This window comes from Aedes aegypti, chromosome 2, assembly GCF_002204515.2.
Source record: "Aedes aegypti strain LVP_AGWG chromosome 2, AaegL5.0 Primary Assembly, whole genome shotgun sequence".
Classification (NCBI taxonomy): domain Eukaryota; kingdom Metazoa; phylum Arthropoda; class Insecta; order Diptera; family Culicidae; genus Aedes; species Aedes aegypti.
The window spans coordinates 262,271,381-262,284,544 of NC_035108.1; the positions used below are offsets into that span (position 1 = coordinate 262,271,381).

A 13,164-nucleotide genomic window follows, 5' to 3' on the forward strand; every position below is an offset into this window, starting at 1 on the left:
CTGCGATAGTCCACTGGTGAAAGAAATGCGCAATAATATTCAAATCGCATTTTCTCAGAGTCAACGATCTGAGGATTGGCCCTTTTGAATGGTTACACGAGAACTCGTGCATTGGTTTATGGAAAAGTGACAGCTTTATTTGATTTGTACGGCAGGCGTTACCGACATTATGAAAACAGCCCTACTTCTCAGCAGCGTAGGGTGATCAAAGTAATTTGGACAGACCGTTACGCGTATATAATTTAGCCATTTACGGCAAAATCAAATGGAGGTGGCCAAATTATATACGCGTAACGCTCTGTCAAAATACATTAAACACCCTACAGGTCAAGTAATTTCTGTACAGCGGAATAATTCCGTTTCTTGTCCTATCCTTTTACATAGTATTTATGATTAGCGTGCACCGGCCATTAGGCATTTCACGGCAAAATTCTCTCTATTTCGCTCTTCGACAAAACTTGAAAACAATGGTACCGTTGTTTTCTGATTTCCCGAAGGAGGCAAAAGGCCTATTCACATGACGTCTCAAATCAGCTGATCGGGAAGCAACTTTGACAGTTCTTCTATGAAAATGACAGGCCCGTGTTAGCACCGGTCCTCCACCAATGTAAACAAATGCATAGACGGATCTGTCACATGAAAAGGCCTATGGACCAATGCACGAGTTCATTATATGACGTTTGAGCGGTGCCGTGTTATTTACGTGCCCATGGCAACGAGTGAATTTGGCACCGCTCAAACGTCAAATTAGTGAACTCGTGCATCAGTCCATGGACCTACGCACAGGTTCATTATTTGACGTTTTAGCGGTGCCGTGTTATTTATGTGACTATGGAAACCAGTGAATTTGGCTAAGCTCAAACGTCAAATTAGTGAACTCGTGCATCGGTCCATGGGCAATGGGGTTCTGCACTGTTTTGATTTTGCATAGGATTTTGACGTTTACTGGCCTTGTTGTTTACTTATTTCAAGGGAGAGTGAAAAAGAGAGAATGATTTTTGTGCAGAGCCCCATGGGGCTCTGCATTGTTTTGATTTTGTATTGGATTTTGACGTTTACTGGCCTTGTTGTTTACTAATCTCATGGAGGAGTGAAAGAGATGGCATGGTTTTAGTGCAGAGCCCCATAAGAGATGAACCGCGTTACCGTGTTTGTTACACCTCAAAGGGGCCGTCCATAAATGACGTAGCATTTTTTCACTGATTTTTTACACCCCCCTCCCCCCTCGTAGCATTTCGTCACAAATGCTGATACCCCCCCTTGGAAAATACGTAGCATATCAAGCAACCCCCCCCCCCCCCCCCTACAATTTTTTTATTTGTTTTCCTTAGGTTTACAACAAAACAATGGAATTCAGAAGTTCAATACATGTTTTGATATTAATTACTGACTGAACCGTAAGGATAATCAAACGAATAAATGTTTGATTTGCAGTAGCGCTCAAAAGTAATTTATTATTATTAAAATTATTAATTGATTAATTTTAAATTTAATTATAATTAATAAAAAAGTAATTTGTAAAACAGTTTTAAATTAACTTTTTCCTTTTTAAGTTGTTTGCTGAATTGTATTACTTTTGCTGTTGTTACCATGAACAATTAGTTTCCAGCTGAAGATATAAAAAAAAGAAGAAATCTTTGATTGGATTGATAGGTTCAGTAACGAGTTATGGTACAATAGATTTTATAATATGTTGAAAAGACATTTAGTTGTAGTAGAGGATTGGTTTTTAATTAGTCGTTGTTAGGAAACGGATTTCAATGAAAATGTATTCGTCATTATTATCCAAAATCAAATCCATTTAGCAATCAGGTGCCAGATGTAGAAAAGATTACACTTGTAATATTTGGAATGTTCAGAATATCTTAGCAATTATTATACAAGTTATTCAACTTTATTAATATTTCAGATTCACTTCACTATCGATCCCCATACTGAAACAATCTTACACAACCTATAACGCAACAATTATTTACTAAAAATAATCTTCCTTCAAATTACCGAGTTATTATAAAATTGAATGATAGAACAATTTCGATAACACTCAAATCTGTTGTCCAGGTTTTTCCATCAAGTTTAGTTCAGGCTATTCCATCAAGAGCATTGATATATCAAAACAAATCGATGAGTTGATTGGGTGGAGATCTTCTGCAACATTGAGAGCATAATACACGGAATTAATATCTTGTTTTAATGTAATGTAATATTTGCCAGAGCGATCATATGTTTTTTAAAGAAATAAGCTTTAACAGAAAATATGAATAGAACTAAAACAATGTTTTCCAAGTCTTTAAAGCCTTGATTTTTAATTAATTTATTTATCTTTCAATTTATATATATTTATAAATTAAGAGATTAATACATGAATATAATGTTCACATAATCACATAGTGTTCAAAAAATCTGTTTGATTGCAACACAGAAAATCAAAAATTTCTTTGAATTTTTTTTAATCTTGTCATAGGAATGTGTTGAAGCTGAATCATCATTTTAGAACCCAACTTTATAGTCAAATTACGTGTCATTTTTTTCAGCGCCTCTCATTTTACCGACGTGATTCAAAATGCTACGTCCACTAGCTAGGACCCCTCCCTCCCCCTCGTCACACATCGTCACAAATTCGTGGAGACCCCCCTCCCCCCTAAAAAAGCTACGTCATTTATGGACGACCCCAAACTGCTCGAATCATCATCATTTGAGAAGCTGGATATAGCTACAGCCCTGCGGCGACAATGATCGATTAAATTTTGTTATGACACCATCGTCAGCCGATCTGCGGGTCTGTCATGTTATTCACGCAAAGATCAAAGAGTTTTCAGCTTATGTGCAACGCAGTTCAGTTCTCTAACATATTCCTTACATTATTTTGATTTGAAATCAGTTCCACATTTTAAAATACACACAAAATGAACTTCGTACAGGAAAATAATCACGTACTCTACATATGGAATGGGGCCATCAGTGGCGAAATCGAACAGGAAGTAAACCGACTGAAAGCCATTCCAAACGTGCAAGTGAACGTAGAGAATGCAGATCGCGTTCTGCTGGGTGAGTGATGTCTCATTAAAATGTTGTCAACCGTTTAATCTAAATAACACTTTCGTTCATTCCGATTAGCTGGTTACACACCGTCCCAGTTCGATGTGGTGCTGGCGAACGTCCCCTCGGGAAACTCCGAGATGGCTTCAAGTTTGCTCAAGCTGGTCAAACCGAAGGGAAAGGTTGTGTTCAAGGATGACTCAGCCAATGCCGAAGCTACCCGTTCCAATTTGCTGCTGTCTGGTTTTATCAACATTACATCGCTGGATGGCAATGGTATGAAACTGTTATCTGACCAGGGTTGGTAGCGGTCACTTTTTAGTGACATGGTCACTATTTTTGAGCTGGTCACTAAATAGTCACTATTTCAGGAGTGGCAGAAGATTTTTTTTTAGATAAATAGTGACTTGATGAAAGTTTCTAAAAATCTATTTTTAATAGTAGGTTTCTAAACTAAAGTTTTTATTTAACACAAATCTCGCATACTCTGAGATAACGCCCTAAAAGCCATTGGTAGCCACCTGTGTAGCTCGTTGTTTCTGAGCAAAAGAAGGAATAAGCATCCAAACTAGTGATCCTTTATAGAGAGATAAGCGGAAGTAAAATGGAATAATTTGGCAACAGACCAGCAGTGCTGTTTTTGCTCGGCGTCGAGAATAATATTGTAACACGGACATGACTTCCTCATTGCTAAAAAGTGTATTTTGTTTCGTTATAGATCTTTGAGTTACATATCCAAGCTAATAAACAGTTAAAAACATCAGCAACTAAAAATTGAATTGACAAAAATTTAAAATAGAAAAACATTTCATATTTTTGCTTCGTGCAAAATTACTTTTACCGAAATAATTTCAAACGGATTACATTACTTCTCAAGAAAAGTTCAAAACATACATAACGCATGTTCGTTTGGCTCACACTTTGACAGCACTCGCTGCTCGATTGGCTCACACTTTGACAGAAGTGTCAACTTCCGCGAATCTCTCATATAAAGGATTTCTAATCCAAACCAACATCACGGGCTTGGGGATGAACCTGCCTACGGCAGAAAATCCCTTCAATAAAAAAGTAATTCAATTCAATTCAATTCAACATCACGGGCAGGTAGATAATGATCCTTTCTTCCCCATAGCGTTGTTAAATAGCAATAAAATCCATTCAAATGCTCAGAAACAACGAGCTACACACATGGTTACCAATGGCTTTTAGGGCGAGATCAGAAGTTATGCGAGAAATGGTCTCGAAAGTCACTATTTTTTTGTTTTTTCCTTGTAGTAAATCCAGCCACAAAGTTCTAGAAGTTTCAAAAAAAAATTGACTCACGCGATTATTCAGTGGAAATTTCTTCTTAGAATCCTCGAGGGAAAGCTTCAGGAATTCTTCTATCGAATTCTCTAGAGATTCCTTCTAGAATACTTTCAGTGTCTCTTCCAGGTCCAAAATATATTGGCTACCGTGAATATGAATTTAAAAAATTTCGAAGCTATCAATTTCAGGGCTGGTAGCAGGAAGATTTGACCTCTATTTTAAAGCAAGTATTTAAAAAGTCTATTTCAAATGAAGATTCTCGGAAGTCTTAATTTTGCACCCATATTTTCTCTAAAGTTTATTTTTTCTTTATTTTGGTTGCCGTAAATTTGGGTGCAAAATTCAGCAGGCTCCAGCGATACCTGTTACGATTTTTAGATGCCTATTATTCAAGAATTTCATTTCAGATTTCTCGAGGAAAAGACTCAGAAATTGGCCTAGTGGTTTCAGAGATCTCTCCAGAAATTCTTCTACAGATTACTCTATCAATTCTCCCAGATACTCTTCCAACGATTTTTCAAAGAATATCTTGTAACATTTCTCCAGAATTTGCTCCACGAATTTCTCTAGTACTTCAACGTTACTTTCTCCAGTGATTTGGCAGGGATCTTTGAAAAAAAAAAATCCAAACACTATCGTAAGAATTCCTCCAGATTTTTCCACTAATCCTTTAAATGGAATCTTCCAGTTGTTACTCTAGGAGCTCTTCCAAAGATTTTTACTGAATTTCTCTCAAAAAAAGTTTTTTCAAGAAACTCGTCAAGGCTTTCTACGTCATTTTCTCCACGGTAACTCCTAAGAATTTCTCCAAAAATTCCCGAAGGGTTTTTCACGAGAAAATCTCTTAAGAACTTTTCAAATAATTCCTCAAATTTGAACCTGTATTTCATCTATGAGTTCGTCTAGATTTTTTCTAGGAATTTCTCAAAAAAATCCCATAGAATCATCTGAAGTTTATTTGAGGTTCCATACCAAATAACACTGCAGCATATTTTCATACATTTTTCCAAGGGATTCCGTCCGTTGATTTTCAATTAGTTCCTTCAGAAAATCCTGCATGATATTATCAAGAGTTTCAAATGATTCGATTTTTCAACTATCCTAACAAAACAATTTGTTCATCAATGGTGGCTTAAGAAACTTACACAAGTTTCATCAGAGGTTACTTTAAAATTTGCTTTAGAAATACCACACGGATTGTTTTGAATATTTCCTGAAAAAATCATTCACATTAATATATGAAAATGCCTGGAAACATTCTTGGAAGAATACTTGGACAAATCTTTAAAGACTTCCTTGAGAAATTTCAAAGAATTGCTGTAGGAATTCGTAAAGAAAATTCCTGAAGACATCCTTAGAGAAATACCTATTTGAAATCTCAAAGAAATTCTAGAGGACAATTTTGTAAGGAATCCCTGGCGGCATCTTTAAAGAAATTTCTGTTTGAATTTTTGAAGAAATTCGAAACGAGAATCTTGGAAGATGTCCTAGTGAAATCACCGGATAAAATCCTGGAGAACTTAGGACTTTTTTATTCTTCTTATTCTATTCTTATTCTTATATCTGAAAGAATCTTCAAAGGAATTCCTGATGGTCTCAGGGTCAATTTTTGTGATTATATTGTGCAAAAACCAAGTTGTATTCTTGAGATATCCGAAACGAAGTTCTTTGATGAATTCCTTAGGAAAATCCTTAGGATTCCATAAAAAATAATCACTAAATGAAAGCCTGAGGAACTTTAAGAGATGAGCCTCTTAAATTTCTTCAGGAGTCTCTTAATTTATGTTTTTCGAGCTGAAAATCTCTCAAATTAAGAAATCTAAAGAAATCTTTATCTATCTATCTAAATCTAAAGAGTACCATCAAAATGTTTGGGCAAATACCTGAAATGCGAACAGTATTATTTGTCCTATTATTGTCACGATTTCATGAGGAATCCAACACGTATCTTGTGGTTTCGTTTTGCTTATTTTTTATTCCGGTTTGATCTCTTCCAGTTGGGTCTCAATTTAACTCTTTTTTCAGTTATTCATCAAAGTTATAACATAAACGGTATTAATATGTTTAATAATACAGTTACAACACACATAAAATAAATCGCAGTATCCTGTGAAATCAACTATTTTACCTACAAAATCCGTGAAATCAACTATTTTACCGGAGAAAATCCGTGAAATCTATTATTTTACCGGAAAAAATCCGTGAAACAAAAAATTTTACTGTAACCCTGTGACATACTAACGAACAGTTCGGTAACCGCATTATTTCCACCGAACTTCTGTGAAATCGTGTGACAGTCGCTCTGGCAGGCATGAGCTTCCTTTTGTTGCAGTTTTTGCACATCATTAACAAGCAGTGTAAGCTGGCTTAGTGATAGCAAGCCTACTTCCTGATCGGTAGGTCGGGAGTTCGATCCCCGGTCTGGTCCATTTTCTTATTCTTCTTTATGATCTCGTTCAAAGATTTTACCGATTGTTCGGTGATTTTTCACCGAAGCTTCAGCTGTTGAGATTACGGTGAAATTTCACCGTAATCCGTAATTTTTTTAAGTGTGTAGAGTGGTTCAAAAATCTTTTTTGCTCCACACAATCGATTCTAGATAAAATTCTGAGTGCCCTCTAAAGAGCTCATTTGGATGAAAATTGAGACTGCACAAGGCCTTTAAAGTTTATATAGGAAAACCAAGCAATTCATTCCATTGGTCATTGTGTTTGCCCATGCGCTCCTGAGGATTATAGCAATGCTGACACTGTTAGATAAAATCTTCAGCTACAAATTTGCAGCAGACCGTTTTTAATCGGTCGCCTCAGTAATTAGTTATTGGTTTTTGCATGAGTTGCAAATCTTTGGCTGTAATAACTGAGCTGTTCTGCATGCATCGCTGGATATATCATAGGCGGCATCCATTTATTACGTAACGCTAAAATTGGAAATTTTTGACCCCCTCCCCCCCTCCGTAACGCTTTTTGTATGAAAATTTTTAAATTTTTGTATGAGCCGTAACGCTTGAGCCTACTCCCCCCCTCCCCCTAGAGCGTTACGTAATTTGTGGATGCCGCCATATATGCAGTGAAACATAGTAGCCATGATTTGTGTGTGCTATCTTTCGCGCCAGATGCAGCAATGTTGCCTGTTCAGTAGATAAATAAGCACTATTGAAGAATTTCCGATAGGATATAGGGCAATTCGCCTAATCTTGAACAGCCAAAAACCTCGCCTATTGTTGAATAGTCCATGTATTTCTTATGGCGCGTTCAACATTAGCGAGCATTTTTGCCGTTCAACAATTGGCGAATTACCCTAAATCAATATTTAATTACTAAGACGTTCGATTTGAAAACGGTCTTCGGCAAAGTTGTAGCTGATGAATGTATCAAACAGTATATCAGCGTTGCTTTTATTCTCATGAGCGCATGGGAAAACGCTATGATCGATTGAATGAATTGCATGCTTTTCCCATAGTAAATTCCATACAAACTTTGAAGGGCTTATGCAGTCTCAGTTTTCATCCAAATGAGCTCAAATTTTGAATGTACACCAAAATTTTGATCTAGAATCGGTGTGGAGCAAAATCGATTTGTTGAATCACCCTATTAGTTACATGCTTAATAATATAGTTACATTGTATTACCTGTTATTTTAAGTGAATTATTTATGGTTTTGAAGTCACTATTTGGTAACACTTTTGATCATTTTAGTCGTTTTTTTTTGCTACGTAGCCGCTACCAGCCCTGTTGAACTGTTATCTTGTCACGTAATTTGATTGTGGGAGAACTGATGCGATTTCTTCTCTCAACCTAGTATTCGTCGGAGAAAAGCCAAACTACGAAATCGGGTCGGCCGCGAAACTTTCCTTGGGTGGCAACAAAGCGAAGGTTGCCGCCGTTTGGAAACTGGATGTCGACGACGATGATGACGAGCGCATAGACGAAGATGAGCTATTGGACGAGGAAGACAAGGTCAAACCGACAGCTGAATCACTGAGAGGTTCTCAAAGCATTTGTAACAGGCGGCATCATGAGTTTAATGCATGAATGATTTCCTATTTCAGTATGCGGAACGACCGGCAAACGTAAGGCTTGTAAAGACTGCTCTTGCGGTCTAGCCGAGGAACTTGAGGCGGAAACAAAAGGATCTGCTGTAGCTAACAGTGAACCAAAGTCCTCTTGTGGAAGTGTAAGCTAGATTCCATTGAATTATCCGTTTTGTTCAGAGCATCAATTTATTGGTAATATTGTTTTGCAGTGCTACCTGGGAGATGCGTTCCGTTGTGCCACCTGTCCGTACCTTGGCATGCCAGCCTTTAAGCCTGGTGAGAAGATTCAACTGACGGACACACAGATGCGCGCCGACATTTAGGATAGCTTTCAGGTATGATGTAACTAAGATTTGAGGAATGAACGAGAATAACAGTTGAATTTGATGAAGTATAATGCTAAAAAGGGGAATTATTGAGATGACATTCCTTGCGAAACCACTTGCGATTCCACTTTTTTGCATGGTTGCTTTATCACTGAACTTGCATGTTTTTGGATTAAAACTTCCGCCCATTTTTATCAAACTTCATCCATTTTCATCAAATCAATATGAAGAAGCCTTCCTTAGCGTAGTGGTAACGTCTGGAACTACAAAGCCATGCGAAAGGTGTTTAACCGTGCTGATGACCACGAATTAAATTTATCTATTTTGAATTTTGGTAAACCTCAAGAAGACCCACAGAAACATTGAGATTGACAGGATTTATGACTGACCATGATTCTTTTTTTGTACATGGATTTCCGTGTTGCCAAAATCGAACCATAAAGTTGCGAACGATAAACTTGCCAAAATGAAATTATTCTTATGTCGAATTTGTATGGTATGAACATGGTCATAGATCTTGTCTTCCAACCATGTTAAAATGACTGACAATCAAAAGCCTGTTGAAAGAACTCCGAGAATGTAGCATCGGATCGGACATCAAACGATCTAGTAGGCATGGCACAACTTCGACGCCGCACTCCTATAGTAACGTCAGAATGGAATAAAAGGTTCTTCGTGGGGCTCCCGCTTGCCAACAAAGATTCTGAGCTCCACATTTGGCGCTTCTGCCAGGAGTTTAAAATAGCGGAAGTGTCCACTAGAAAATGTGTTTGTGTCGAGTGCTTCTTAAACCGCGTATGAAAATATGCGTTCAGAGTGATTGTGAAGTTTGAATCTGATAAAAAAGGCAGATATCTGTAAGTAAACAGCTATGTGGTATTTTCTATGAATAAGAAAAAAAACTGATTGAGGAGGAAATATGACATGAATGTGTGTTAGCCGCTTCGCTACTCGTTGAAGCAGCAATGCTTCTCTCTGTTCTTGTTGTTTCTCTTATTGAACACCAGCACCAGGTTTCGAAGTGAATATTTTGTTTTGCTTCAGAATTCAAACAGGTTGCTTCGATGGAAATATTCTGATGTAAAAAAAAATGGCAAAAGTGTTTTATCCGATTCAAAGATTATGTTCATTTCGAACTGATTCATCTAAGTTATGAAGTGAGCATTCTGCTTTTATCAGGGACCTATTTTCTGCATAAATTGAACGGAAAAAGAATAACGTTAGGAACTGTACTTTTTTTTGCAGAAGTCAATTGAAACATATCCGTGCAAAATGTGTATAAAAAATATTGTATAATAAAGTACAATTTGTATAATAATGTGATTTTGCAAAAGAAAAGTAAAGTGTTAAAGTTCTATTAGTTGTTTTCTTAAATAATAATAATAAAAAAACTCCCGTAACATTTAACAACTCTGCAAATTTCTATATAAACAGTAATAAAACTTCGCTTTGGTTGTATGTGTAATAATAATACACATTTCTATATCTTAGGGATCATTCCTTCTGTAATAATACACACATTTCTATATCTTAGGGATCATTCAAAAATGACGTCCATCGTTTGGGGGGAGGGGGTCAACGAAAGTGTGACAGTGCGTGTATTAGGTATTGGAAAAATCGTGACAGAGGGGGGAGGGTGGTCTCGAAATCCCGAAAAACGATGGACGTCATATTTGAATCATCCCTTATCTCTCCTGCTTTCAAATAAAAAAAATATTTTAAAAATTTAAAATTGAAAAATAAATGTTAGTGTGTGCAAATTTCCCTAGCCATAGACGTTTTCGAATTGATGTTTCGAAAGTAGATTTTTCGTTCCAATTAATCGATCTTTTGATGTCGAAACAATATGAAATCCTAATGCAAGGGATTTGGTCTTATTTTGAGCCGTTATTTTTTTGTAAATATGCTTACGAGTGGAAAAATCGAATCGATTTATCGAAAAAAAATCGATACAAGGGATTCGATTAAATAAACGAATCAATACGACGTATCCAATTTGAATCGAATCAGTGTTATCGATGTCTTGGTCAAATTTGCCCAATAGTGCATATGATTGTTTTCTACCCTATTTACTTCTGTACATTGTGTATCCAGTAATGTTTTGTGTCGATAACCGGTGAGATCCAAACTATTCAAACCTGCTTAATTCATTATTGTTTCTAAATAAATGCCATGTTTAAAAAAAAATAAAAACATTTTGAATGCAAAAAATGTCCTAACTGCGACTGGTTGTTTCAATGGAAAAAATGTGCTCAACACATTTGGTCTAAAACACGCGTGGTCTAATTATTAACCTGTGCACTTCTTATTTAATGTCATTTTATATTTGTCATTATCAGTTATACCTTATAGTTAATAAAAATGTGTAACAAGTTGTTACTTGTTGTTATTTTCCCTTATTTTCAAATATATATTTCTTCTAGTCTTTCGATTGACTCAAAACATCAAGATTTCAGATGCTAATCGGAATGTTTAGTTTGATATATTAATTCAACCAAAACTTTTTTTTTCGAATTTAACGATTAGTCATCATTTTGGGCAAATTGTACAATTAAATTTAAAAATAATTCTAGTTATGCGGATCATTAGTGACGATTTATACAGCACTGGATTCTAGCAAGAAAGGGGTGTGATCATAACCCACATATATTTACTTATAGTTAATATCGCATCGTGTACTTAGTTCGCGCATTATAAAAATGCTTAAAACACACCACAATCTAAAGGATGCTGACGATGACGGAGAGCACGCCGCTCTTGAGTTAATTTTCTGATTGTCATCTGATTGACCATCGCAAGTACCATCGCGCTAATGATGTATGTTAAAAGCGAGGTTTTTAAACAAAAAAAAACATTATACCGTGAGCCGTGAGCGCTTCACAGCACAAGCGTGGTGATGCAGAATGCGCGCGCGAAGGCCAAAAGAGAGCAAGCAAAATGGATCTCTCTCGTGGATTGATTCCTCTCTTGTCTGCCCATCCACACGCTCGCACTAATCGAATTGGTTGATGTAGCAAGACTGTGCACAGGTCAGAGTTGACGCTTTCGCTACTCACGCACTGACATTCATAAGATTTCTACCACATATACAGAATTGCGTGTTGTTTTAATGGAAAAAATGTGCTAAACACAACTGGTGTTTGCAGAGGCGTCGCGTGGTCTAATTATTAACCCGTGCACTTCTTATTTAATGTCATTTTACATTTGTCATTATCAGTTATACCTTATAGTTATTAAAAATGTGTAACAAGTTGTTACTAGTAGTACACCATTTTTGCAATGCATAAAAAAATCTCCTTAACGTGACTGGTGGTTGCAATAAAAAAATATTCTTGTCGCGATTGGTGGTTGCAATGAAACAAAAATGTCTCTAAAGTGACTGGTGGTCGCAAACTTGTTCCTATCAATCAATGTTATTTATATTGCTAGCGCGACTGGTGGTCGCATGCTCGTTCCTATGAAGTGCTATTGATGTTGTTAACTCGACTGGTGGTCGCATACTTGTTCCAAGCAATGGTGGTGTGCACTTTCTACCGCGACTGGTGGTCGTATACTTGTTCCTAGCAAGTCTTATTAATGTTGTTAGCTCGACTAGTGTTCGTATATTTGTTCTAAGCAATGGTGGTGTATACTTGCTATCGCGACTAGTAGTAGCAAATGCGTTCCTAATAAAAGTAATGCTCACCACCATGGCTGTCGAAAATGTATCTATAGAATAAGATGGGCTTACATATGATGTGTAGTAACTTACATTTACATTCAAATAGATCAAGATATGTTATATCAAAACAAGTAACGAAAGTCAAACAAATTTTCGAGTAAGTATTTCCGTGATAGTACGGCGGTTTGAATGTATAACAAGATGGAAGTCAAACAGTGATGCTACTCTGTTGAACACGTATATGGCAGTTCATTAATAGCCATATTTTGTCTAAAATTAGTTCGTCTTAGAGATGCAGGGCTGTTACAACAGTCGCGAATTTCGCGGATTTCGCGATTTTCGCGGATTTGTAGCGGATTTATGCCGCCAGACGCGAAAATCGCGGGTGCATGAAAAACAGTCGCGAAAATCGCGGATTTGCTACATCATGCCACGAAAATCACATAGGGTAACCAATATATTTTGGACCCCCTGGACCATTTTCCTGCAAATTTCCCAGTTTAAATCGAGAGACCAACTCAATTCGCATGCCACTTGGAAAGATAGGACTATTCCGCACTTGCATCAACCGTTTGTACATAGAAAATGTGTTTATTTTATCTGAAATTAATTTAATTTAATCGGTTCATCCATGCAACCGTTACAACAAGTTACACACAGAAATTAAAGCCGTCAGAAATTCTTCAAATGTAAACAAAAACATGTTTCAAATTTCTGTGCTAAAAGCGTAGAATTTCTTCGGTTTTCCATTGTCAATCGATAGATTAGACTATGAGCAAGCATATTATATAACC

At 36.7% G+C, this 13,164-nt stretch overlaps 1 protein-coding gene across 1 annotated transcript; it reads left to right on the plus strand.

Moving 5' to 3' along the window:
• Window positions 1–2,776: 2,776 nt before the first annotated feature.
• Window positions 2,777–8,780, plus strand: LOC5570916 (anamorsin homolog). Its single transcript, XM_001653345.2, has 5 exons — window positions 2,777–3,048; window positions 3,118–3,315; window positions 8,149–8,334; window positions 8,399–8,523; window positions 8,593–8,780. The coding sequence occupies exons 1-5, from the start codon at window positions 2,907–2,909 to the stop codon at window positions 8,704–8,706; spliced, it is 765 nt and encodes a 254-aa protein (XP_001653395.1). The 5' UTR covers window positions 2,777–2,906; the 3' UTR covers window positions 8,707–8,780.
• The last annotated feature ends 4,384 nt before the right edge of the window (window positions 8,781–13,164 follow it).